Genomic DNA, 25,807 nt, shown 5'->3' on the forward strand with positions numbered 1-25,807 from the left:
TCGCGTGATATTCGACTCAATTGAGATTCGTACGTTTTTCGAAATATCGCTCCTTGGTGGGGGTTTTCTCTGACTCAAAGCGGTGAGTCTTTGGGTGCCGAATATCGAGTTATGGGAGTGCCTTTAGCTATCCATATACGCGCAACGCGACATCATCTAGAAGACGCGACTTTCTCGAAGATTTGGATCTGATACTGCAGGATTCGACTTTTTCCTTCCTGCGCGGTCTAACCTTTTTCTCTGGGTGTACAATTGGATTTGCTTGGTTTTGATATTTGCCCATCCTTCCTTTCCAGCTAGGAAGGGTGACGATTCCCTCCCCGCCTCTTCCACAGCTCACTCGACCGCGCCTATCACTGCTCCTTGACCTCAACCGTGGCTTCTCGCAGACTTATCAGCGCCGTAGCTGGTTTAACACGGACCTCGCTCCTGGTATTCTCCTACAAGGCCTCACCTGTTACATCGTTCTGCAAGATGCCTCCGAAACAGGCAACGCTGGGGTATGTTAAAGATCCTCAAACCACCTTAGGGTGCGGTCCCTTGGCCTCAAGTGCGGATTGTAAAATAAGAGGCTAATATGCATATTGTCCGGCAGGAAATTCTTTGGTCGACCTAGTAGCACAAAAGCCCCGACTAAACAGTCAAAACTTTCGTTCTCGTCCAAACCCAGCGCAAAGGATGAGCCCCCTAGCTCAAGTTCAACCAAACAGAACGAAGATATAGAGATGCACGATGAAGGCGGCTCCGATACAGAGATCAAACCCAAAGCTGAGAAGGAGGAGGACGTCGATATGAAGGAGAATGTGAAGCCTGGGAAGGGTATGTTAAATTCCCACAGTGGGTATACATTGTTGCGCTTAATACTGATACTGATACTTCTTGAATAGAGACGAGGAAGCGAACAAGATCTCCTTCACCAAAAGCTCTTCTAAAATCAGAGATGCCAAATGCGGACCAGAAAGTCAAGTCGGAAGAGGAGGACGATGATGATGAACCTGTGGTCAAGCGAGTTCGCCGTAATGGCAAAGCAGATAAAGAAGACACCAAGCTTTTAAAGACCGAGCCCAATATTAAAGCTCGACCGGAATCTAAGGAATCCAGGCGCATGCCTTCACCCACGAAACCTGCGAAGGATAATGAACAGGAAATTGAAGAGATCAGTTCGTCAAAAGCGCCTCTAAAGAGAAGGGACTCCAATGCGTCCTCCTCTGTGTCAGAAGCAGAAGAAGACATTGATGAAGAGGAAGACGAGGAGGAAAAACCAGAAGTTGCTGCCAAGGCTCGTGAGAAGATGCAGACAACACTGAAGTCGAAGGACAAAGATCCATACCCGGATTGGAAACCCGGAGAGCCCGTCCCGTACGCAGCTCTCTGCACAACATTCTCCTTGATCGAGATGACCTCGAAGAGACTCATTATGACGTCTCATTGCTCCCTATTTCTCCGGCAGGTTCTTCGCTTAACACCTAATGATCTTCTTCCCACCGTCCTCCTCATGATAAACAAGCTTGCTGCGGACTACGCTGGCATTGAGCTTGGTATTGGTGAATCTTTAATCATGAAAGCAATTGGTGAGACAACTGGTCGAAGCTTGGGAGTCATCAAGCAAGATCAGAAAGAAATTGGTGATCTTGGCCTTGTAGCTGTTAAGAGCAGGGCAAACCAACCTACAATGTTCAAGCCGAAACCATTGACTATCAGGGGCGTTCATAAGGGTCTGATAGATATTGCTACTATCACAGGCAACGGGGCCCAGCAACGCAAGGTCGATGGTATCAAAAAGCTACTCTCAGCAGCTGATGGGCACAGCTCTGGAAAGGTCGATATTACGAAGGACAAGGGCGGTCCTAGTGAGGCGAAGTACATTGTACGATTTCTTGAGGGCAAGCTTCGTCTTGGATTAGCTGAGAAGACTGTGTTGGTATCACTCGCACAAGCAATGGTCTGCCACGAGATTGAGTCAAAGGGATCTGGAAAGGTACCGAGCACTGAGAAATTGGCCGAAGGCGAATCAATCCTCAAGGCAGTATACAGGTAAGATGGCACAGTATTGAAGCTGATCCAGTGCTCACATTCTATAGTTCACTTCCCAGCTACGAAGTCATCATTCCGGCAATGTTAGAACATGGCATCTTCAATCTACGCGATAAATGTAAACTCCAGCCTGGCGTTCCACTCAAGCCCATGTTAGCCAAGCCGACGAAGGCCATTACGGAAGTACTCGATCGATTTGAGGGTCAGACATTTACCTGCGAATATAAATATGATGGAGAGAGGGCACAGATCCACTACGTGGCCAAGGACTCTCCTCAACAGTATCGTGGTGCTGAACCAGCCGCTGCGAAGACTCCTACCGGCGGAATTGCGGCAATATTCTCCCGCAACTCGGAAGATCTGTCAAAGAAATACCCTGATATCTTGTCTAAACTGAATACTTGGGTCAACACCGACACTAAAAGCTTCGTCCTTGATTGCGAGACTGTAGCTTGGGATCTGGTGGAGAAGAAAGTTTTACCTTTCCAACAACTTATGACTCGAAAGAAGAAGGATGTCAAGATTGAAGATGTAAAGATCAAAGTTTGCGTCTTCGCATTTGACCTTCTATTCCTGAATGGCGAAGCAGTGGTAGAGAAGTCTCTCCGGGAACGTCGCGAGCTCCTCCATAGTGCATTTACCCCCGTTGAGGGTGAGTTCCAGTTTGCTACGAGTATGAACGGCCAAGAAATCGACGAAATCCAACAATTCCTCGATGAGAGTGTCAAGGCCTCTTGCGAAGGTCTCATGGTCAAGATGTTGGATGGGCAGGAGAGCGGTTATGAGCCCAGTAAACGAAGTCGAAATTGGCTCAAGGTACGTTCTATCGCCAGATTCCTCAACATGCATTGCTGACAATCTTCCAAAGATCAAGAAAGACTACCTCTCCGGCATTGGCGATTCTCTCGATCTTGTGGTCCTAGGTGCATACTATGGCAGAGGCAAGCGTACATCGGTATACGGTGCGTTCCTGTTGGCCTGCTACAACAGCAACACCGACACCTACGAAACCGTCTGCAACATCGGGACCGGGTTCTCCGAAGCTGTACTCGAGGAACTCCATTCCCAGCTCAAAGAAATTGTCATCGACCGCCCCAAACCCTTCTATTCCCACTCCTCCGGTAACCAACATCAGCCCGATGTGTGGTTCGAGCCGAAATACGTCTGGGAAGTGAAGACGGCGGACCTGACCCTGAGTCCCAGATACAAGGCTGGCTGCCACGAGGGAGTTGATCCGAGTGGCGAGAAGGGGATAAGTCTGCGGTTTCCAAGATTTATCAAGGTGAGGGATGACAAGAAACCCGATATGGCGACGAGCTCAAGGCAGGTGGCGGAGATGTATAGGAAGCAGGAGAGCGTGGCAAAGAGTAAAGGCCCCGCGGTGGATGATGATTTCGAGTACTGAATTGGGGTTCCATAAAGCATTAGGGGGTACCTACCTATAGGGATACTGCTTAGGGTTTAGCAAGGAAGGCGTTCTGAGGCTTTGTGGGACGGTGCATATGGTCTGCGGGTAGTTGTACTCTTGCCGGGATGTAAAAATGTAAGATTGTGCTTGAACTTATCAGGTTACGACATAAAACACAACTTGATACTTGATGATATGGATCGTAGCAGCCATGCGCATATACGAGTTAATTCCTAGATAGGTAAACATCCAGCTCATCGTCTTCTGAAAGCCACCGGCACTAGCTTATCATCCAGTATCTCCAGACATACCTCGCATCCGTTCCTTCGGTCAAGCATCCCCAACCCCCTAAACCTTCAAACCCTCCACCATCCCACCCGGCTCCTCTCCCGCCGCCCCACCCCTCACCGATCCCTCATCCCTCATCCTCACCTCCAGCGCCTCAGCCTTAGCCTTCCTCTTCCTCCCCCTCCTAATCTCTATCTCCAGCTCCCGCATCTGTAGATCCAGCTGCACCAGCTTCGGCACCACATCCCCCACCATCTTGACAGCTTCCGTCTGCGCTGTGCGCAGCGCCTGCGGGACCAGGATCCCGAACATGCGGAGCGGGTCTCTGGGCCTGGGTTTTTCTGATTCTGTTTCTGAGGTAGGCGAGGCTTGTTTTTCTTTGCTGGGGCTTTTTTGAGTGTCGGTGGTGTTCTCGTTTGTGGTTTGGGTTGGGGAAGTGGTGGGAGAGGAGTCCGGGGATGAGTCGGATCGAGGAAGGATCGTGATGCTCATCCTTTCACCTCCAGCTGTAGGCGCAGGCTCTGCATCTTCAGGGACGCCTGCAGTGTCAACGGCGATACGGCATATGCGCAAGGCTTGCATTCGCGCATCGTACAGCTGTTCGCCGTAGCGGATGCCGCGGTCGGCGGAGAAGTTGGCGCGTGCTATGTTCTGGTGAATCTGTTTGGAGGAAGAATTAGCAGGTGAACTTTTTCTGGGCAGTGGGGGATTGGGAGGTTGGAGGGAAGGGAAGACGTACTGAGGATTGCAGAACGGAGAGCTGGGATCGGAGGGAGGTGTAGGTATCCAGGAGCTGTAGATACTGCTCTAACATCCGGTCGATGTCTGAGGAGAGTTTCTGGGTGGCCATGTTGTATGGTGGAAAGAAAGATAGGCAGATTCTGGTAGAGTGGTTGATGGTTGATGGTTGAGGGTCGAGATTGAGTATTGATCGTGATAGCTAGCTGCTTTGCCAAGTCCAGAATTGCGGCCAAGACAAGCAGGGCAAGGGAAGCAGAAAGGAGCAGAAGCAGCCACCAAAGGCTATTGTGAACCTGTGGCCTATCTCCTTGCGATGTCAATATCAATTCCACGCGACGCGTCGTTCTCTAATGCTGGTTGGACTCGTAGAACTTGGGCTGGAATGCGTGGGTCTTCAGACATCCTTGTCTGGTGAATAGTGGGCGCACAGCGTAGTGCCCGATTTTCAATTCTCCACTAGGGACAGAGCATCATGATGGAGGAGTAATGGTCATATAGTAGAGTCTTGTTGTGTCCTGTAATGAGTTTCTTCTTCTTTTCTCCCGCTGGCTTTGCTACCAAATTGCCCAACTGTGCAGGCCACCGTCCGCTTCACGTGCAGCTGCCGAGTCCTGCGCATATTCAGATCGACGACAGGGCACAGCGTCAGACCATATCAAGGCCCTTTGACAGGAAGAACAGAACGCGCTCCTGGAGGAGTTGTTTCATCAACGGCCCGTCCAGTGTCTGATCAGCAAGCGAACGGCTCAGACAGCCAGCAATTGGCAATTATTCGGACAATTCCCCCAGACCAAACCTACCTTACCCTTGCGACATCACGACCCTTCGTCTGTCTCCCGCGCTCTTCCACTCTTCTCTCCCTCTTCCTCCCTCTCCCTCTCCCTCTCCTCAACAACACCATCCCCCCATCCCCCCATACTCCTATCCTGCCTCATCAGAATCGACATCTCCCATTATACGTTCCCAGGAATCTGCGGTTAAGATTGTTGGTTGTCGCCCCTCGAAGCGAGAAAAAAGATCCCGGTCCCCCCCCCCAGCTTTATCGATCAAGCGTCGTATCAAGAACACGAAGCGCGAGTCGACACCGCCAGAACACCCAATTCGCAACTCCATCCCGTCATCACGACTTCGAGTCCTGTGTCGAGAGTCCGCGCCGACTCCGACATTGAAGGTAGCCGAGAGAGAGATCTCCGGTTGATTCCTTGGTCGCGTGCAGGTTGCCGCAGCTCGGTCGTCAGAGGGTGAAGATCGGTCAAGATGGTCGTCGCAACAATCAAGTCAGTGCCTCTCCCCCGATCTCTCCGCGGCTTTAGATAGAGGAGGCTCGATATACGGTCTGCGGTGACAATGGCTGACCAGACTCAATCAATAGATGTGTGGTCGTCGGTGACGGTGCTGTCGGCAAGACATGTCTGCTCATCAGCTACACCACAAACAAGTTCCCTTCCGAATATGTTCCCACTGTCTTCGATAATTATGCCGTTACTGTCATGTGAGTCCTCTCTACTTCCTAGCATAACTACTATCGTGTTCCCAGGCGGACAATGGGAAATGAGGCATAAGTCTATGACACGTTACAGTTCATGGACCCTATTCATAATCTCCTTATTACGACCCAAGGCCCGACAATATTAATGCCAGACTCAACAGGATCGGTGATGAGCCGTATACACTCGGTCTCTTCGATACCGCTGGACAAGAAGATTATGACCGACTCCGCCCACTCTCCTACCCACAAACTGACGTCTTCCTCGTTTGCTTCTCCGTCACGTCACCCGCCTCCTTTGAGAACGTCCGGGAGAAGTGGTTTCCTGAAGTACACCACCACTGCCCTGGCGTGCCCTGCCTGATCGTCGGCACCCAGACCGATTTAAGAGATGACCCGAGTGTAAGGGAAAAGCTGGGAAAGCAGAAGATGAGTCCGGTCAGGAAGGAGGACGGCGAGAAGATGGCGAGGGAGTTGGGCGCCGTCAAGTACGTTGAGTGTAGTGCGTTGACGCAATACAAGTTGAAGGATGTCTTTGATGAGGTGAGTTCTATTCAAGACAATACGAAATAGTAGCAGCAGGAACTGATAGCGGGAACAGGCAATCGTAGCAGCTCTCGAACCCCCGGCGACCAAAAAGCCAAAACGACACTGTTTAATTCTTTAGCGTACACATCGCTCCCCTTTCCTTATTTAGAGCGCCGACCTCGTCTTACACATCCGCACCGCCCCTACTACTCGGGAGACAGCAAAGGAGACAGGCAGGAAGGAAAGAAGGACTGGTTCCACAGCGTGTGAACGCAGTGAGTGGTGAGCGGTGCGCAGAGGGAGGGAAGGGAAGGAATTGATCCACCGTGAGAATCACAAGGGCCTTCTCATATTCGATCATCGAGTTCTCTCAATCAAGTTCTGGCGCTAAGCGGGTTCATCATCATACTTCTGAAGTTACTTCTTCCTTTAATGCGGACGGGATTGACTTTAACTCCCGGCGATTGGTTACTTTTCACGGCGATTGGGGTGTAAATGCAATACAAAGACATTTAACTTCTGCCCTCTTCCACTAACTATACATTTTCTTCCTACATATGCATGCACACTGAGCAGGGCTTCTAGAAGAAGACTCGGAGATTTTCGATGCCGAGATGTCATTCATGTCTTATTACCTGTCTTACTACCTGTCTTGTTTACAGAGTACCTATACCTGTAAACCACCATCCAGAATTACGTTACTGTGGTAATAATACTGACAGCATTAAGATCTTAGGACCTCTCTTTAGCATCGATATTTCACTATTCTTATTATCATTTCATAGCTACCCGCTATGAGTCCTACCTCAGATCACACTCTTCTTTACCTGTTATGAGCCCCGAATTCTCACCACCTTTGCTGTGTGCATCAAGTCACAACGCACGTGATTCTTCGCCCCTTAGGTACTCACCTCTACCACCACCTCTCTCATCCTTATAATACTAGGATATTGGGCTATCGCTGTCATTATCAAAAGCATCCAGCTCTGACAAGAAGGATCAAGAGGTCCTGAATAATCTAAATAGCTTCTCTCCCAACTATATCAGAATCATTTGATTGCTACGGAAGGTATAGAGGTTGACCTAGTATATGGTGTAGGCAAGTATTCCTGCGCCATAGAGATATAGGTGGATATCAGCTCGAACCCGGCCTGCATGAAAGCTCGCGATTCGCAAGTGTCTCGATACATGCTAAAGGTTAACTCATTGATGGAAATAGTTTGTCTCTCGACTATGATCACAGATTTAGGATGTTCTTTTTTAGGGGTGCTTGGGTTGAGAAAATAGATCATTCATTGGACACTCACTACGCCTACCTCTATAATTCACACATCTCTGTTCTCGCATTTAGACCCGTGATACTCTGGATACGTGCCAGTTAGCCTGGACACTTGTGGATCAGGATCTATGTCTACATAACTTAATGGTAGTTCCCGTGAGCTAGAGAACCCGTGAGGTAAATAGCTACTAACGAAGCAGGATCGAATTGCCTTTGGTATGGACGAACAAGCGGCAGAGAGATATTTCAAAGGTAAAGAGTGAAGGAATCAAGGCCAAGATAGCTGGATTGGCTTGTTCTTAAGATGGATATCAACACGGAGCATCAGGGATTTATGGTAGTGACGCGGTTCAAAAACCTCGATATTCTGGTGTCCCAAACCGAGCTTGCATTAGACTTCACAAAGAGCGTTGCGTACCAAAGTACAAATCGTCCGAAGTCCTGTCGTGTCGTGCCTTCTCTGAGCTTCCCTTACAAGAGCAAAAGATCCAGGTTATCGTGCCTTTGTTTCAATATACCTCAACACTCTATTATCTCCCGCCTTGGAAGATATTATGTTATCTTTTCTATCTTTTCTATCTCTCTCCAATCTCTCGACACATGCTGTGGTATCTATATAGTTTTACGTACGCTGTGTAATTCGGCCAATAGGAGCGCGTGGATTCGGAGGTACGTTAAACTACCTGAGGTATATGATACTACGTCGTACTGCAGGGTATATCAATCAGACTTTCCGCTGTCAGAATGGGCTCTGGGGATAAACTTTGAACGTTTTCTAAATTTAGTCTGATAGCATTTGTACTGCAACTAAGGGGTCCAAAAAGGTTGGAAACCAGCTCTGCTCTTTCTGAACATAAGCAGATTTCATTCAGATTAGGATTCGGGCTTGATAATTATCTGATGTCGTTATTACTTTGATTTCGCCTGCTCCGGGCTGAATACGTTCCAAATGGTCGAAATGGGTTAGATCTCGATAAGCTTCACGGCCTTTATTACGTTATCGCCGCTCCACATAGTTGTAGGACGGTCGAGCTCTTTTATCTTCCCCCAAGATATAAGCCTCATCTCCAAGCATGCAATAATAGACTCTCTTTCTTGCCATATTCTAAAAAAGCGCTCAGGAGCAAGAATCAAGATATGCGAGTTTCGCAGCTGTCGTTGCTGGCGCTGTTTTGCGGGGCGGTGGTTGGCCATGGAAGTCATGGACAAGAGCCTGTAGGGGAAGTCCCTTTGCATGAACAGGAATTTGTGCAGGATACTCCTGAGGAATTGGAGAAGAAATGGGGGTTTGAGGTCAGTTGTTCGTTCTATAAAAGTCCTCCTCCAGGAAGGGAGCACGGCCTCGAAGTGGATGATATCACGTGATTTATCCCCTGAAGATGCATGGTTCTGTTGGTCTATCATCTACCTATGGTCTTTGTACTTTCTGTTACATATCAGTGCAATTTTTGAAGTCTCCATGAGGGTCTATGTATCAATTGATGGGGGATAGAGCTGTGGAGGCTTTGAATTTGCTTCCTTTTTCGCACAAGGCTGACTTGCTTCATTTCATAGTGGGGATTCTCAGGCGTCTCAACATACGGGCACCAAAAGCATGTCAAGTGCTTGACAACACCTGATGCCTTGTTTGATATTGGAATCCTTGGTGTTCCGTTCGATACGGCTGTCAGTTATAGACCCGGTGAGTCGTCTCCCCGAGTACAACATGTCATTTCCTCAAAATACGAACTCCCCAGCAAATCTATCAACCAGATCTCTGCTTCTTCTTGACTACAGCTCTAACAAACTGCAGGCGCTCGTTTTGGCCCACGCGCCATCCGCGCTGCCTCTGCGCGTCAAACCTCCTTCCGTGGCTTCAACCCCCGCGCCGGCATAAACCCCTACACCTCCTGGGCCACCATAATTGACTGCGGCGACATCCCTGTCACCCCTATGGACAACGCCATGGCATTGACGCAAATGACCGGCGCCTATCTCGAACTAGGACATCGCTCACCGTCCTCCTCCACTCTTAAGCATCCCAAGATCATCTCTCTCGGCGGCGATCACTCCATCGCCCTCGCCGCCCTCCGCGGCCTGCACAAGGTCCACGGCCCCGTCGCTGTCCTCCATTTCGACGCCCACCTCGACACCTGGCACCCTTCCAAGTACCCCGACCCATGGGCCAGCGAGCAATCGCACTTCAACCACGGCAGCATGTTCTGGATCGCCAGCAACGAGGGCCTGATCCTGAACGGCTCCTCCGTGCACGCAGGCCTGCGCACCCGCCTCAGCGGCGACGCATGGGAAGACTACGAGGACGACGAGCGCCAAGGCTTCCTCCGCATCAGCGCCGACGACATCGATGACATCGGCGGGCCCAAGGGCGTCATCAACAAGATCCTCGACCGCATCGGCACCGAGACTCCCGTCTACCTCTCCATCGACATCGACGTGCTGGACCCGGGCTTGGCGCCCGGCACCGGCACCCCGGAACCCGGTGGCTGGACCTCCCGCGAGCTGATCCGCATCCTGAGGGGGATCGAGGGTCTGAATGTCGTGGGTGCGGATATTGTCGAGGTCGCGCCGGCGTATGATGGGGTTGGTGAGCAGACGGCGTTGGCGGGCGCGCAGGTCGTGTATGAGATCTTGACGAGTATGGTCAAGAGGGGGTTAGTGGATATGGGCAAGGTCGCAGAGGTGCCGGGGAGGGATGGGAAGGGGGTGAAGGATGAGCTGTGAGTGTGATGATGATGATGACGATGATGATGACGAGGCTTTGAGTTATTGAGCAGTTACAAGTGTTGATGAGAGGCTCGGCCATGATTAACGAAGTAAAATGGTGTTTACGATTCTTTGAACAACGGGATGTATGCATTCTTTCGTCAATCGCTCTATAGAGAATCCCATTTTAGAAAGCAAAGATTGAAATTAACTGAAATATCTATATATACTTTCCTCCCTATATAAAGAAATCCCACGGCACAGTTGCTGGATTTCTAAGTCATGGACGAAACTTATTGTATTCCCCTGATTCTTTACGTCAAACCCCATTTCCCTTTTTTATTCCGCTCCCCGTCTAGATAGATATACACATTGCACCTGGCAGTCAAATTCTATGGATCATGAATATTTCAACATCTCCAACTATTACTACGACCCTGTCTGTACCTTGAGGCTTGTCAGAATGGGAGGAATCGGTATTTCATAATTCAGCAAGACATGCGGGGCAGGAACTACGTTGGGATATGACCTGCCTGCGCTAGCTTTACTTGGAGAAAAAGAAGAAAAGAGGAGGAGCACGGATAGAAAGAAGAACATTCAGCCAAGCAGTAGTATGTGATGGTGAGAAATGCCTCTCTTGCAATATCCCATTTTCCACTATCCTGCGTGAGTAAATAAATAGACAAAGCAAAGGGCACGCGCTGCGTCCCCTAGAACCCACGCTCTATCTAGACCCGAATACATCAGCCGGATACGCTTTTAGGAATTCCCATCAAATCACCGCTTCTGCATCTCCTCATGGTACGCTTCCCACCCAATCTCTCTCAGCTTGACGCCCTTGATGTCTAGGTTCTCTTCTTTAGCGCTCTGCGCGTATTCCTCTACCTTTCGTTGCACGCGTGCGTCAAAAGCACCCAGGATCCTCGCTGCGAGTAATGCCGCGTTGATACTGTTGTTGATGCCTACTGTTGCGACTGGTACGCCTGTTTGAGTGTCAGCGAGTCGTTCATTCAGAGATATCGGGTTTGGGTGCAAACCTCGTGGCATCTGAACAATGCTGTATAAACTATCGACGCCATCCAGCGAGCTCCCCTTAACTGGGACCCCGATGACGGGAAGTGAGGTGTGAGCGGCCGCCATTCCGGGCAGATGTGCGGCGCCGCCAGCCGCGGCGATGATGACTTTGATGCCGCGGGACGCAGCGCTGGACGCATACTCAGCCATGTAGGTAGGTGTGCGGTGGGCGGAGGTGATCTCAACCTCAGGGTCGATGCCGAAGTAATCTTTGAGAAGCTTGAGTCCGGGAACCAGGGTCTTGAGGTCACTGTCGGAGCCCATCACAACCCCGATATTAGGCCGAGGTTTGGATGTCTGGGTGTTAGCACGTTGCGTCCCGTCTACGAAGTCGATGAGCGGCTGGATGATGGCTTCGGCTTCCTGGATTGTGGACGCGGTAACGGTGACGTGTCCCATTTTCCGGCCGGGTCGCGCGTCGCCTTTGCTGTAGAGGTGGATACTAGCGTTTGGTATCGAGAGAGCACGTTCTGCTATTTTGAGATGGGAATCGGGTGCGGAGCCGCCTAAGATGTTGAGCATGATTGCTGGTTCCCGGATTTCAAGGCTCTGGGGAGGGATGGGGAGGTCGAGAATTGCTCGCAAGTGAGTATCGAATTGGGAGAGAGCGCAGGCTTCGATGGTGTAATGTCCCGAATTGTGAATTCGGCTTGCCAGCTCACATAAGAGGAGGCTGTCATCTTCCAAAAGAAACATCTCGACCCCAAAGACACCCTTTCCTTCAAAGGCCGCTACCGCATTTCTTGCAAGCTCCTGGGCCTTCCTGTTGATTGTATCCGAGATATTCCGTGCTGGCGCGTAGACCAGTTTGCATATGGAATTTTCTTGGACGGTCTCAACAGTGGGATAGGACAGAACCCCATCCTTGGTTTTCACAACCATAACAGCCAGTTCCTAGACACTGGCGTGAGAAGAAGTTTCCTGACTTCCTGAAGCAATTCTCAACTTACCATCTTGAAATGTGCCCATTTTTCTGCATACAGTGGTCTCCCATTCAGGGCTTCCAGCGCTGCTGGTATGTCTGCCTGGGACTTGACACTGTAATTTCCTATAGTAGATCTTAGCCATGAACTCACTGGCAGGAGGATATATATGGGAGTAAGATTTCTCACTTACCTCGACCGTCATATGCCTGGGTCTTGGATTTGAGCATCAGGGGGAAACCAAGCTCCTCTCCGATCGCCTTGAGTTCTTCCGCACTGTTCTTATGGAGCTCACGATACTCAGCCATTGGGATATTGAATTTTGACAAGTACTCCTTCTGGTGGAACTTGTCTTGGATGATCCGGATGGCCTTCCAGCTCGGCTCGACCTTGACCTTCGACGAGACCTCCTCGAGGCCATAGGTATCGACATGCTCAATTTCAGCTGTGAGAATATCACACGTCTCTGCAAGTTTTCGTAAAGATGCCCGGTCCTTGAAAGATCCAGTAACGTGACCATCATGTGCGCTGATTTGCTTCGCCGGGGCATTCTCGGTATCGAGCACGTTCATTCGGATATTGAGTCGGTTTGCAGATTCCATGAGCATCCTACCCAGCTGCCCACCCCCGAGGAGGCCAACTATGGGGGGGGAATGCATTTTGAAATATTAATATCAGACGCTCGCACAAATTGATTTATTGATGATAGAGAAGTAAAAGGATGGGGGGGCTCGTTTTCTGAGGTTCTCGATCTCTTTTTTTTCTTGATAATGTCAGCCCAGGTTTTCGTTAGTCCACCTTCGGAGCACTTAAGCGAGGCCGACGATGACGGGCTACGCTAAGGAAATAAACCACGTGACTCGGATAGTGCAGGTGAATCTATCAGACTGCGCCGAGCGAAACTCCAAAGAAAAAATATGGAAACAAAAAAAGGAAAAAAAAAACATACAACAGCAGGTATTCGCTGGTGGTCACCCAGCCAACTACTAATCTGCCGATCTAAGGCTTGGCGGACGGGATGCCCAATTCTCCTCAGTCTGTGGTCGTACGTACACTGTTTTCACTCATTTTAGAATAAAAGCGCCTACAGAAGGCAGAATACAACGTATAAGGACCCTTTTTAATACAGATAAAGCAAAGATATTCCAGTTCATACCTTAGCCTTCACATGTACCTATTGATTCTATTGAATGAAGGGCTCAGGCCCTCGGGGCTACTAGGGTACTAATCCTGTCTTGGATAGTAATACTCGCTTACCATTTTAGACTAACGAGCTAGCGTCGCACCGACCGCGATTTCACTTTAAACCTCTCCACACGACTCTTCTTACCCAATTACTTTTCAACTTTGTTTCTACCCGCCCACACCAACCCACCCCCACACGGCGCATCCAGCCCATCCCATCCCGATCTGATCAACCACCTCTCCGCTACTCTACCCGCTACACGCACCATCCACTCCACTACCGCCACAGGCTACAGCATCAACAGCGACATCTCTAACGCTACCACAAGGACGCGTCTGCTCTCTTATCATTGGCCCTCGTGTCCCGTCGCGATACAGATCATGGCAGACCATGAAGCTTCTAGTGGTAGTCGCCGAGGCCGTACTGGAACTCTGATCCCCCTGGCAGAACCCCCCGTCGCGCCAGACGAGGAACACCTGAACATCCCTTCCCAGAGGCGCCGAGACCTTCTGGTTGAACTCGGGCGAGCTCTGGGCACGAACGAGGTCCCGCTCTCTTTCTGGGCCTGTCTGCAAGTATGTGACATCGAGAGGCTCGAATACATCGTTCGCAATGCCAAAGATTCACCTTTGTTCGTTTCTTGCTTCAGCTACACTTGCCATTCGATGATACGGGCATGGGTGCAGCGCCCTGAGTGGGACCGGCGGGAGGCTGCTTCTACTACTACGTCATCTCCCTCCAGAGCCTCCGACGACCAAGGAACTCCTTCCAAGCGACGCCGTGTTCGTGAAAGCGCTCCGAAGAACCTCGCTCGTGAACGCGATCATGGGTCGTGTGTTCTTACCGGACTTGGGCCGAGCGAGGTCGCGCACATTTACCCGAACTGTTTGATACATCCCTCCGTGACGTCCAGGAGCGATCCAGGGTTTTGGAGGTTGTTGTCCGCATTCTGGCCCCCTGAGAAAATTGAAGCTTGGCAGTCGAAGATTTTCCGCGATCCCGTTGATCCCTCCAAACCACTAGATGCCTGTTTCAATCTCATAACCCTCTTGTCGACATTGCATAAAATGTGGGGAAAAGGATTATTTGCTCTTCGTCCCCTGGATTATAACGCAGACATGACCGAACTTGAAGTGGAATTCTATTGGCAGCCCCACCAGGATCATAAGCCCGCCGACCTCGTGCCCCTCACCAAAATTCCTCTGTCTTCACGTGATCTCGACTTCGTTGTCGCCGATGGCATCCGTTACGAACACACCCCCCGAGACGGCGCCAGTTATAAATCGGGCCAGAAGTTTGTCTTGAGGACAGAGGATCCCGAACGCCTTCCTCTACCCAGCAAGGAATTGCTAGATCTCCAGTGGAATTTGAATCGAATTGTGGCCATGGCGGCTGCCGGAGAAAAAGACGACGAGGAAGAATTTAGCGAGGATGATGATGACGGTGATCTCAAAAGATGGATTGAGTCCTCCGTTCCTCAGCCGAGTTTCGCACCCCACCCAGCTTCCGCGCCTCCTCCAGGCTCACCTTCTGCCCCATCGTCTCCTACAGATGGGTCCGGAAGCGAGCATGACATTTCTTTCAGCACGACATCGACCGGTCCCTCCCCTGTCAAGACACGTGAGGCTGCCATCGAATCTCAATATGAGGAATCTTCGCCTTTGGTCTTACAGTAGTAAGTGAGTGATCTTTCACGAATATTTAATTCCTTTTCTAACGACATCCTAGAATTGTCTGGCTATTTCGTGACGAATGGTGGGGAGGTCTGGTTTGGTCAGCTGATATATGTGCTGAATTGCTTTTCGCGCGTACGGGTTTGCAATGGCTTTGGACGGATGGCTTTTTCACACAATTTGTGATCTCTATAATCATCAAATGGAGTTCTGTGACAAAGCTTATAAACAGATAATCAGGCTCTCAGACTACTGGGGCTCTCAAATCAAAATCCAATCAACGAGAATCATTAAACGCCCCAAGGCGTTGGTTTCTCCCCAGAGTGTAGAAACTGCCAAAGCGGGATCACAATGCCTCAATCAGGCCAACGACCTTCTCCGCGCTACCAATACTGTTCTGATACCCCGCACCCGCATGGCCATACGAATGCACGACCCAAATCCCATCTATATTCCCTCCTCCTCGTTCCTCAAGCTCGACTCTCGGCCCTCCCTTCCGCCCCGGTCTGAACCCCACCTGACGTGCCAGAACCTCGAAGCTGCGCCCTTGCCCAGTCCTAAGCTCCTCCGCCATGCCATGCTTTTCCACCCTCTCTAAGATCCTCGCATGGAGGTCCTCATCTACATTTTCCTCCCAAGAGCCAGCCTGTTTACAGCCCCCGAGGATCGTAGTCCCGGAGCCGGGGCGTGGGATCACATACGTGATCTCATCGTCTTTGGCCGAGGGATCATCGACGTATGTGCGACACATCTGGGCTTCTCCCTTGACGAGGATGGTTTGTCCTCGAGCCGGATAGAGCTTTGCCGCTTCTTCAGGACCGACGAAGTGGCGGGCTGACAATCCCGTGGCGTTGACCAATGCGAAGATGGAGTTTTCACTGAGGGATGGATCCGAGGAGAGGAGGATACGTTTGGCGTCCCGCACTACACCCTCAAGTCCATTTGAGACGTCGACAGAGGACTTGATGATGCGAGCTCCGAGCTGCGTAGCCCTTTCTTCTAAGTAGGAGAGGTATTGCGGGACGTTGATGGCTATGGACTGGTAGTTAATGGCGAACACCGAGCCATTGGGAGGTTTTTCTCCTTTTTGCTCCCAATGCCCACCTTGTAGATCAAGCACCTCAAATCCCTCTACAACATCGCGCCACCACAGCCCGACCCCCCCAGCGGCCGTCTCCTCACTTGCCTTACCCCAGTAATTCCTACTCTCCTTGATGGCCAATCCAATTCTCTGCACTCTCTCCTCATAGCTTTCCCCTTCTTTCCCGTCTCCATTTTTCAGCAACTGCATCCAGTACGAATAGGTCCTACCATCCCACTCTCGAGACTCGGAGTCAGAAGCGGACAGAGTGGCGTGAGAACGCCAGTGCCCGCCAGCCCAGGGAGAAGTGTATTGAATTGAGACGTCGCCGGGCACATGGCTGGCGATAAGAGTTATTTTGTAGGGCGAGGCTGAGGTCTGGTGGGGGGAGGTGAGGAGTGAGAGGGCGGTTTGGAGGCCAGTGACGCCGGCTCCAAGGATGATGATTTGCTTGGGTTTGGCTTCCATGTTGAGTCTCAATGGTATCTTAGGAGGTTTGATGAGTGCTGAGTGAGTGATATGAGAGTTGAAGGAGCGATGAGAGCTGGAGGAGTGAGGAGTGGAAACTTTATATACAAGGCTGTGCCGGGATGGTTGCACAGCCAAGGTGCGTAGAGAGCTGAGAGAGCTGAGAGGTTCGGAAGCGGGTGACCTATTGTTCTGGGATCCTGGCAAGCCATCACAAGATGGAGATATACCTATTTGCCAGATACCTGCTTGTCAAAAAGTCGTCGGCGTTCCAGATCCCAAGGGCGTGATTATATCAACCCGCCGTCGACAGATATAGATACGCGACATCGGCCGTGGATCCCAGCCGGCTATTGTAACCGTTCCGATATTAAGAATACAATTCTATCATACAGGCTTGCAGTCTATGCTACACGACTCCCTCCTACCTTTCAAGGTATCATATTCCTCTCATCGCTCAGCCAACATATTCCTGATGGCGCTAAAGTATTTAGGCCTGACATGGTCTTCAAGCTCCTGTTTCGTCAACCACTTGAAATCGCTCAAACCGAACAGGTTCCCCTTCAGATTCGCTTGACCAGCCATAATCCTCCCTTTCATGAAGAATGTCCTCTCGCCTGGCCTCTCCAGCTTACCATCCACATAGTAGGGTTGTAGAATATGGTGTCCCACAGGTACGTGTCCGACGATCCAGGTGTTCATGTTGACGCCAGCTGTTTGAACGAGGACACGCTCTGCTGCCTATTTTCTAGCCATTAGCATTCTTGGCGTCCCAAGACATAGGAAGAAAGGAATTTTATGGGAGTAAGGACAAACCTGATGCAAGTTCTCCCTCCCCTCAAGCGCACCAGATGGGAGACCCCAACCCCCATTCTCTCTTTTGACACACAAGTACAATGTCCTGTTCAACTTCCGATCCAGTCTCTTTTGGTCGTTCGTCTTATCCGCCTCTGTGATTCTACCCAACGGCTTCTCTACCTTCCCCTTCTCCTCCTCCCTAGCCTCCTGCGCTTTCCCATCTTTTCCTTCGACTGCCCGTACCTGCCCATCCTTCACCAGAGCTTCCATGATGGTGCTCGTCTCACTGAGTTTATCCCCGACCAGCAACTCATCATTCCAAGCCTCGGGGCCGTAAGGACTATACCCCCCAAGCTCGCGTGCAGGTTGCCAGTTGCGTTCCCGGGCCTTGATCTTCCAGTCTGTGTCCGCAGGCGTGTCTTTCTTGAAGTAAAAATAACGGGAGAAAGGCATGACAAGTCGCTCATTGAGACGCTTCTGGTAGAAGAAGAAGGCCTTCTCGAAAGAGGTAGGGGGCCTGGTAAGGAGGGGAGGGCGCGAAAGGAGAATTCCGGACTTGGTTATGTATTCGGCGGGTCCGGGGTGCGAAGTTACGGGCGGGAGGTTGCTTGGGCGGGTAACTTGAGGTCCATCAAGAGGTTTGAGGGACGCCGCCTCAGTAGCATAGGATCTTTGGGTTGGTCGAGAGATGTGGTTGATGCAGTCGGAGCAGACCCGGGGGTGTCTCGAGGATCCTACATCCGTTTGATCAGCTCAATTCCTGGAAGGGAAATGCGAGACATACGTATCAAAGAGGCCGCAGCCTGGCTTCCTCTACTGCTCGCGGTCATGTTTGCTCGCAATCAATTCCCTTCCCTGCTCCCTGAATAGTCCTCTGTTTCCAGTCTCGTTCAACTTTCCAGCTCCTAACTTTTCTCGCTTACATAATCCGCTCCTTAGCGCGCCCTCGGAAAACGACCTTAAAAACCCGCACGCAAAGTTTTGGCCTTCCACAAAACAAGACACCGAATCCTTATCATCAAGACCTGTTTCCTCCTAGAACGTCCTGATCATTTACTGGTGTCGAGAGTGAAGTTATCACAGGCTTTTTTCGCTAGCGGTACCTACGTCTTACCCACGGGAACTGTTAGATAGCGACTGTTGACATTTCAAATCGAGGATCAATAGAGGCCAGAGGGTTATCCGGCTGCAGAGAGGAAGTGTGGCATAACAAGAAAAAAGACTTGAGATAGAAGGCTCTCCACCTCGTTGCACCGCTGTTGTCCAGGCGGAGCTGGATTCTAGGCAAGACAGCTCTACAATGGACAGCTCTGCGCCGAGTAACCCATTTCCCAAATGGCTTCGGCCTCGCATTTGTGTTATGCGATCTGTGTCTCGTTCTGGTTCCTTACATACTCAATTCAGAAACTTGAATGTCTCACGATGTATTAGTCTTTAGGCATAGTCAGAATGTAGGTAGTAGGCTCTTCTGAATTTATTTATGTACAGAACATTGCAGTATCTGCAACGTACTCCGCAAGTCATTCAAAGCAAGCAGTGTTATGAAACGCCACGGGGTCCATCGTTAGACGCCCGGTCTAAAGACTGATGATACCCCAAGTACAAGGACCTTTTAAATGCAAAATACCATGTGACCGCCCAATGTGCCAATCCGTACCGGGTATCTCAAAGTATTGCGCCTATGTTCTCCAGACCAGTTCCCCGCCCAATGTCGTAAGTGCGTTATCGTTTCAGTATGTCATCACGCCGTTAATGATCTTACAGCACTCGCCACTTCATGAGTAGCTATCTCCTGCCACGCACAGCGGTCCTTCTCATCATTAGAGTAGTTCTCTGCAACGATCTCATACAGCTTTCTCGATACGTCGCGATTGATATCGGCGTATTGTTCTTTGGTGATCCCAGCGGATTTCCAGTGTGGTGCAAGTGCCGATTTGACAATCTTGTTGATGCTCTCTTTGGCTTCCATCGACATAGCTGCTCTTGCAGGTGATGTTCCATTGGAACGAGGGAGTCTGACGGGTTCCTGTCTTCTAGGTCTTGGGTGTCTGATTTCGGTTGTAGAAGAAGCCGACTCATGATTGTGTCTTTGCGTGGTGTCAGAAGGAGCAGAGCGATTCGGGGAATAGTCCGCAGGAGGAAATATTGGCTCGATCCGGGAGGTAAGAGGAAGGGGAGAGCCAGATTGTTTCGAAATGTGTGGTGGTGGGGTGATAGACATGGCCCGTGGGGTGTGATATGTCGATGAGGATGGTGAGGGCGATGCGGCAGGCGAGGAGTAATCAATGGGTGGGCTGGTAACTCGGGCTGGAAAAGCTGTCGACGAGCTCCAAGCGGATCCGTCGTCCGACGTAGCGTTTTCAACTTCTCTCAGGAGTGATGTCAAGAATGAAGGTTCGCTATTTGTGTCGATGAGTGGGCGGGAGGGACTTCCATGATTGCTGGCTTCTCGGCCTGAGTGCGACGGCAATGCGGACGATGAGCTCGCACTATCTAGAACTCTTCGGGTCCGTGGTCGCTTCAACTTCCGTTCCGGTTCCTTGGGGGGCTCAGATGGCTCAGGCGAGGCGCTCGCTGACTTCGATTTTCTTTTTCTACTCCTAGGGCTAGTAGTGTCCATCTCCTTCGCCCTTTCGAGATCACCCCAAGCTCTGGCCTCCTCAGGGGATGCCTGGGGCGTTCGAGCGCGAAGCACAGGAGCTGCATTTCGAAATACTTCTCGAGCGCCTTGACGACCTGCAATATCCAGGCGCCGTTGCCATCGTTCAAATTCTCTTCTTTCGTTGGAGGTACGACGCTGATGTTGTCTATAGCTGGCCATGGACTGGTCGTCATCTGAGAAGTCGAGATCCAGACCCACAGCGGCATGGACAGTGTTGCTGATACTACTCCAAGCTCCAAACCACTGACCGGCTCTCACGCGGCGACGATGACGGCGAACACTGGCTTGGGTTCTCGGGAAAGGTCGTTGAGACAATGAGCCTCCTCGTGCGGGCGCCTGCCACGGTTCCGCGACTGGTGCGTGATCCGCGCATTCCATACAGTACCAGTTGCCGCTTGGGACCCGATCAAGGCCGATGCAGTATGTGTGGTATGGAGCATCGCATATGTCGCAGAGGAGTAAGACATCTTCTTGGTCAGACTGTCCGCACAGCGGACATGGAGTACTATCTTCCTCTGAAGTATCCTCTAGAATATCCTCAGAGTTCTCCGCAGCCCACACACTGGGGTCGAACTCGGCGACTTGCTTCTTATCCTTGACTTCGTATTCTGAAATTTGGTTGCCTGGCGAAAAACAATAATCAGCAATTGAACAACTATGAGTTGCGAGGTAACCAAAAGTTTCAGTTGAAGAAATGGGCCTGTTTAGTCGCAGAGGAACTCCACTGACTCGGATGCCAGATCTCCCAGTAGGAATAGAACAAGACATAAGAAAAAGAGCGGGAACTCACCTCCGACTTTGTCCAGTACGTACACAGAGTTAAAGGCATGGCGACAAATCGGGCAGCTATTAGCCTTCTGAGACCATTCCCTCAAACATGCATCATGTAAGATATGATTGCATGGCTTGATAACGGCGATATGTTGTTGAACACTGGGGGGTTCGGGATGTGGTGTTGCGAGGGTAAGGTCTGAAAGCGGCTCCGTCACTTCTCTCGCATGTTGAAGATCATCGTGAATACTAGCGGCAGGAACCGTCTCCTCCAACTCCTCAAGACAGATGATGCACTGGTCAGCCATGCCGACAGAATGATTGGTGAATTTGTTTGTGAGTAGGGGGGAAAGAAGTCATGAAAGACGGTCCGTGATTCTTGAGGGGGGTTTTGTTTTATGTTTTGTATTGCAACAGGGTGCAAGTTGGAAAGCTGAGGAGTCGTAGAATCGTGAAATAAGCGGCGAGGTTGATAGAAAGCGAAGATGGAGAGCAGGCTGGCTCGAGAAAGGGACGTCGGCACGCTAATGATTGTAGCGCATCAGCTAAGCGAGCCAATCGATAGGCCGCCGGTGGATTTGCTACCTATTGTGCCGGATATCAACGAGAAAGCGGTCAGGACGAAGTATGATACAATCTGGTCTCCTCCTATCGCTGCGGAGCTGGCGTCTGTATCGTTGGTAATGAGCTTTGTCTTATTGTAGCCCCCTCCCGGAACGTCTGTCGCCAAAGCCCGTGGAATAATGTGGTAGTCCCGTGACCCGGATTCGCTCGAGGTCGAATGATGTGTGCCCGTGATCTGTGCGCCGTGGCCTTCGGCTGATGATGTGATGAAAAAGAACAATAGGCCGAGTTGCCTGCATCCAATAGGTCAGATGAATGACGGAGTCATGGGAGCTTACTCCATTCTGTAGCGGACACAAACTGCATTGCGGAAATTGCAAAAATTTCATACATCAGGGGCATTCAGGCATTCACTGCTTTGTATGCGCAGCTAACGGGTGATGACTCGATCATGTGATTTTCTCGAGCATCCCAGCTTGGAGCAATCAGATAACGTAGGAGGTAGGTAGGTACCTGACCAAGACAACAGTGCGTCACGAGAAAAGAGAAACTAAGGATGAAACAGAGAATCAAACTCCCTTAAGCCGTCCCATGAAGCAAGGCAGCCATAGATATACCCGTCCCATGTAACGGCGAGCAAAGAACGGACTTGGTTAATGATTCCCAGTCTCGGTATCGCTTTCGATAGCTTCACGATTTTGTTGTCGCCCTTTGTCCCAGCGGTTCATCATGCAAGCACATAAACTCATTTTCCGATTGAAACCGGCTGCTGTCTCACACCCATCTTCCTACCTTACCAAGCATTATCGTTTTTCAAGCGCACAAAGGGGGGGAGGAATTCGAAGCACATCACTCGTAGAATGATAACCGCCGTTGCCTACAAGTTTCAATCAGGATTCTCAATGTCCATTCACCAATACCATATAGCATGTTTCACGAATTGTTTCCAGGTATCGAGCGATCGCAAATTAGACACGAAAGGAAGGGGACGCGACGTGGGTTTGAAGTGCTTTATTGAGCCGTATCGAAGCGACGTCGAAGCTCGTGCTCTATGAGAGCGACCGACCCTATGCTCCAGCCAGTAGAAACCTCATCACCATCCGTGTCCCATTTAAACCTCAGCAATTTCCCTCAATCGTCGAAGCGTTGATCGCATGGCAGCAGCTGCGGGTGTTCTATCCAGGCAATGTCAGTCTCCACTCTGTCAATTGTTTCATTGCCCTCCGTCATGATGACCTCGGGAGACTTGGTATAAACGTACGACACGGTGTAGGCTCCTCCAGCGACGGTCTTGTGGCACGACTTGCAGTCCCAGATACCAACAGAGTGTCTCTTGACGGTGGTCTTTCCGCAGAAGGTGCAGACGTATCTGGCGTGTTGGGTGATTTCCATCTTCTTGACCTGCTTTCGGAGGGAGGCACCGTATCTAGAATCATTTATAAATCAGCACTCTGATCTCGGGCTGGGAGTAGAACCAGGAATTGAGAGCTCATCGTTGTGAAATTGTTGTGCGGTTAAGGATAATGATTTCTGGTTTGGGAATTCGGAAGGCTTTCGCCAAAGCAGTTGTATTCCATAAATGGTTTTCTCACGTACCTGGTACCGTATTTACCGGTCACGCCGACCTTCTTGGTTCTCTTCGTCATCTTGGCGGATGTTGCTGTGATGAACGGTGTTGAAAGTTGGAGAGGCTTGTCGAGGTTGATTTTACATGTCCAAATTCTTTTGTGGCTCGCTAAGACTGTGCCCTAAGAGAACGTGCGAGGTATTAATGCCTGAGGCACTTTACTTCACGTGATTTTATTGCCGAATGCGCAGGACCTGAAATTCCCCGGGCCGTCTCCACGAGTCGTGACGGCATGTGATGGGCGCGAAGAGCCTACCTAGGTACCTGGGTACCTTGTTCTTCTCATGAGGAATTGATATCGCATCATTCAAAGGGTAAACTTCATTACTTGTCCATTCAAACCCAATTTATCCAGAGCTTGAATCTTTAAGATACGATAAATGTCGGCACGCCAATACGATGTTGTAGTCCTCGGTGCTACGGGCTACACGGGAAAGTTCACGGCCGAGCATATAGCCACAAGCCTTCCAACTGATCTTCGATGGGCTCTGGCCGGACGCTCGCGACAAAAGCTGGAGAGAGTTGCAGCAGAATGCAAATCCTTGAATCCCGATAGAATCCAACCGGGTAAGAAAGCAGCTACCTTACCTTCTTCTTCAGTCCTTGAGTCACGTGAACCTTGGTCCGCGAATGAGGATTTATCCCTGAGCCTATGCGATCTATCATTGAGCTTGCTTTAATCGATGGGGTGACACGTGCACATGGAACTTTCTCAAAGACGTTCAAGATTCATCATCTAAGATCAAGCGATCCGTCTGATAGCACTCCATCGGCTCGTTTTCGCAGCAGCAAAGAACCTCTGAGCTGACATGGTACAGCTATTGAAGTCTGCAGTCTGAGCGATGAGGATTTAACTGCTCTAGCCAAAAAGACCACTGTTCTCATCGCCACAATCGGTCCTTATGCACTGTACGGAGAACCTGCCTTCAAAGCTTGCGCTGAGAATGGCACCCACTATCTTGATATTACGGGAGAGGTTGCCTTCGTAGCCGACATGATCAAGAAGTATGAGAAAGTAGCCAAAGCTAGTGGCAGCATCATGATCCCTCAGATTGCCGTCGACTCAGCACCAGCAGACTTGGTCACGTGGTCTCTGGTCGACATGATTCGAGAGAGGTTCTCAGCACCTACTGCTGAAGTTGTAGTATCACTCCATGACATAAGGTGAGGCTAACTCCCTTTGTCCCTTGGAATTACTTTTAGAACCATCCTCATGAATTTCTAGCGCTATGCCCTCCGGTGGAACCTTGGCCTCAGTTTTCACAATCATGGATGTCTACAGTCTCAAGGAAATTGCAGCGGCCAACTTACCATATGCAATTTCTCCTATCCCAGGTCCGAAGACTAGCAGTGGCACGTCTTTAGTTACCAAGCTTTTTGGAATCCGCTCAGTCCCAGACCTTGGGATCCTCTCAACTTCCTTGGGAGGCATCGTGGACACACCCATTGTGCAACGAAGCTGGGGAATACTGGGGTATGGTCCCAACTTTCACTTTGCAGAATACATGAAAGTCAGAAACTACCTCATAGGTATAGCCGTGCACTGGGGTCTCTTGATAGGATCGTTACTTCTCGCTATTCCCCTAGTCCGAACGATTGCGCGGAAATACGTCTATCAGCCAGGCGAGGGACCAACCAAAGACCAGGTGAAAAATGATAGGCTTGAATATCGAGGCATCGCGAGACCTGATGTTCAGACACCAAATCCTGGTAGAGCATTTTGTCGTGCCTTTTTTGATGGATCTTTGTATGCTTGTAAGTCATCTCGATCATGACCACAGACGAAGCTAATGGAAAGCAGTCAGCGGAATCTCCGTGGCCGCGGCCGCGATGACGGTTCTTCGCGATGATCATAAGCTCTCTGGTGGCATCTACACACCTGCGTGTCTCGGGCAGAAGTTCATTGATCGCCTTGAGACGGCTGGTTTCAAGCTCGAGAGGAAATTTTATGAAGATTAGCGCCGATGTACCCGGTGCTTATAAGAATGTCTGATTAAGGACCAGGTTTAGCATTGAAGAATCTGTGGCGCACATTCGTTGCAACCACGTATATCTTGAAATTCTATCCCAAATGGTCTCATTTACCATCTTCCTCCGTTGCTGCAAGCTGCAGATTTTATTTTGTTTCTATAGTTTGGCTTCATAGGAGTTTGGATTGTCTACGTCTTCGCAACAGTATTTTAACATTATTTGAGACTCATTGGATTTTCCCAGCCTTTGCGGATATCCTCTCTCATTGTATACCTACTCCTCTCTCAATCTCTCGTCACCTTTAATTGACCAAAGTTTCCCAAGAAGTTATGGGCCACATGCTTGATCATAATTATCCTATTTACTATGAAATTCTGGGTTATCTCCTATCAAATATGAGGATTACAATATCCTTCCGTCTCCTCTTTCTCCACGTCTTCCTTATTTAAAATTTAATTGTGTATTGACCAGGAGTCGCCACTCTGATCATAGTCAATGACTCGGAAGTAGTGAGGTGACCCAAGAGTCAAGTCCTGCGTATG

At 50.2% G+C, this 25,807-nt stretch overlaps 12 protein-coding genes across 12 annotated transcripts; 5 read left to right on the forward strand and 7 right to left on the reverse strand.

Annotated features, from left to right (window-relative positions):
- The first annotated feature begins 196 nt into the window (after nucleotides 1-196).
- On the forward strand, nucleotides 197-3,514 carry M430DRAFT_113782 (hypothetical protein). The gene is made up of 5 exons (XM_024861527.1): nucleotides 197-500; nucleotides 596-819; nucleotides 888-2,034; nucleotides 2,082-2,850; nucleotides 2,903-3,514. Exons 1-5 carry the CDS (start codon nucleotides 475-477, stop codon nucleotides 3,437-3,439), a joined length of 2,703 nt encoding a protein of 900 aa, XP_024725759.1. The 5' UTR covers nucleotides 197-474; the 3' UTR covers nucleotides 3,440-3,514.
- Nucleotides 3,485-4,748, reverse strand: M430DRAFT_63391 (hypothetical protein). The gene is made up of 2 exons (XM_024869052.1): nucleotides 4,470-4,748; nucleotides 3,485-4,390 (listed from the first exon to the last, which is right to left on the reverse strand). The coding sequence occupies exons 1-2, from the start codon at nucleotides 4,578-4,580 to the stop codon at nucleotides 3,791-3,793; spliced, it is 711 nt and encodes a 236-aa protein (XP_024725760.1). The 5' UTR covers nucleotides 4,581-4,748; the 3' UTR covers nucleotides 3,485-3,790.
- A 980-nt stretch (nucleotides 4,749-5,728) lies between these two features.
- M430DRAFT_47267 (hypothetical protein) lies at nucleotides 5,729-6,624 on the forward strand (the record flags this gene model as incomplete). The annotated part of the gene is made up of 4 exons (XM_024867912.1): nucleotides 5,729-5,748; nucleotides 5,844-5,963; nucleotides 6,122-6,500; nucleotides 6,559-6,624. The coding sequence occupies 4 exons, from the start codon at nucleotides 5,729-5,731 to the stop codon at nucleotides 6,622-6,624; spliced, it is 585 nt and encodes a 194-aa protein (XP_024725761.1).
- A 2,277-nt stretch (nucleotides 6,625-8,901) lies between these two features.
- Nucleotides 8,902-10,531, forward strand: M430DRAFT_132536 (hypothetical protein; the record flags this gene model as incomplete). Its single annotated transcript, XM_024862255.1, has 3 exons — nucleotides 8,902-9,057; nucleotides 9,319-9,445; nucleotides 9,557-10,531. The coding sequence occupies 3 exons, from the start codon at nucleotides 8,902-8,904 to the stop codon at nucleotides 10,483-10,485; spliced, it is 1,212 nt and encodes a 403-aa protein (XP_024725762.1). The 3' UTR covers nucleotides 10,486-10,531.
- Nucleotides 10,532-11,244: 713 nt separating this feature from the next.
- M430DRAFT_93166 (hypothetical protein) lies at nucleotides 11,245-13,123 on the reverse strand (the record flags this gene model as incomplete). Its single annotated transcript, XM_024869763.1, has 4 exons — nucleotides 11,245-11,450; nucleotides 11,505-12,435; nucleotides 12,492-12,589; nucleotides 12,658-13,123. The coding sequence occupies 4 exons, from the start codon at nucleotides 13,121-13,123 to the stop codon at nucleotides 11,245-11,247; spliced, it is 1,701 nt and encodes a 566-aa protein (XP_024725763.1).
- Nucleotides 13,124-13,826: 703 nt separating this feature from the next.
- Nucleotides 13,827-15,447, forward strand: M430DRAFT_55613 (hypothetical protein). The gene is made up of 2 exons (XM_024868550.1): nucleotides 13,827-15,325; nucleotides 15,379-15,447. Coding segments are annotated over exons 1-2 (1,296 nt in total). The 5' UTR covers nucleotides 13,827-14,030; the 3' UTR covers nucleotides 15,380-15,447.
- On the reverse strand, nucleotides 15,439-17,336 carry M430DRAFT_32691 (hypothetical protein). The gene has a single exon (XM_024866215.1). It carries the CDS (start codon nucleotides 16,870-16,872, stop codon nucleotides 15,670-15,672), a length of 1,203 nt encoding a protein of 400 aa, XP_024725765.1. The 5' UTR covers nucleotides 16,873-17,336; the 3' UTR covers nucleotides 15,439-15,669.
- Nucleotides 17,323-18,500, reverse strand: M430DRAFT_91557 (hypothetical protein; the record flags this gene model as incomplete). Its single annotated transcript, XM_024869667.1, has 3 exons — nucleotides 17,323-17,613; nucleotides 17,689-18,394; nucleotides 18,451-18,500. 3 exons carry the CDS (start codon nucleotides 18,498-18,500, stop codon nucleotides 17,323-17,325), a joined length of 1,047 nt encoding a protein of 348 aa, XP_024725766.1.
- A 717-nt stretch (nucleotides 18,501-19,217) lies between these two features.
- Nucleotides 19,218-21,558, reverse strand: M430DRAFT_63398 (hypothetical protein). Its single transcript, XM_024869053.1, has 2 exons — nucleotides 21,123-21,558; nucleotides 19,218-20,955 (listed from the first exon to the last, which is right to left on the reverse strand). Exons 1-2 carry the CDS (start codon nucleotides 21,409-21,411, stop codon nucleotides 19,412-19,414), a joined length of 1,833 nt encoding a protein of 610 aa, XP_024725767.1. The 5' UTR covers nucleotides 21,412-21,558; the 3' UTR covers nucleotides 19,218-19,411.
- Nucleotides 21,559-21,644: 86 nt separating this feature from the next.
- Nucleotides 21,645-22,033, reverse strand: M430DRAFT_15468 (hypothetical protein; the record flags this gene model as incomplete). Its single annotated transcript, XM_024863255.1, has 2 exons — nucleotides 21,645-21,960; nucleotides 22,023-22,033. The coding sequence occupies 2 exons, from the start codon at nucleotides 22,031-22,033 to the stop codon at nucleotides 21,645-21,647; spliced, it is 327 nt and encodes a 108-aa protein (XP_024725768.1).
- A 726-nt stretch (nucleotides 22,034-22,759) lies between these two features.
- Nucleotides 22,760-23,313, reverse strand: M430DRAFT_132550 (hypothetical protein; the record flags this gene model as incomplete). The annotated part of the gene is made up of 3 exons (XM_024862256.1): nucleotides 22,760-22,842; nucleotides 22,929-23,093; nucleotides 23,264-23,313. 3 exons carry the CDS (start codon nucleotides 23,311-23,313, stop codon nucleotides 22,779-22,781), a joined length of 279 nt encoding a protein of 92 aa, XP_024725769.1. The 3' UTR covers nucleotides 22,760-22,778.
- A 225-nt stretch (nucleotides 23,314-23,538) lies between these two features.
- M430DRAFT_113805 (hypothetical protein) lies at nucleotides 23,539-25,405 on the forward strand. Its single transcript, XM_024861528.1, has 4 exons — nucleotides 23,539-23,861; nucleotides 24,113-24,458; nucleotides 24,520-25,049; nucleotides 25,096-25,405. The coding sequence occupies exons 1-4, from the start codon at nucleotides 23,675-23,677 to the stop codon at nucleotides 25,251-25,253; spliced, it is 1,221 nt and encodes a 406-aa protein (XP_024725770.1). The 5' UTR covers nucleotides 23,539-23,674; the 3' UTR covers nucleotides 25,254-25,405.
- Nucleotides 25,406-25,807: the final 402 nt, after the last annotated feature.

The sequence above is a fragment of the Amorphotheca resinae genome (genome assembly GCF_003019875.1).
Source record: "Amorphotheca resinae ATCC 22711 unplaced genomic scaffold M430scaffold_1, whole genome shotgun sequence".
NCBI classification, from domain to species: domain Eukaryota; kingdom Fungi; phylum Ascomycota; class Leotiomycetes; order Helotiales; family Amorphothecaceae; genus Amorphotheca; species Amorphotheca resinae.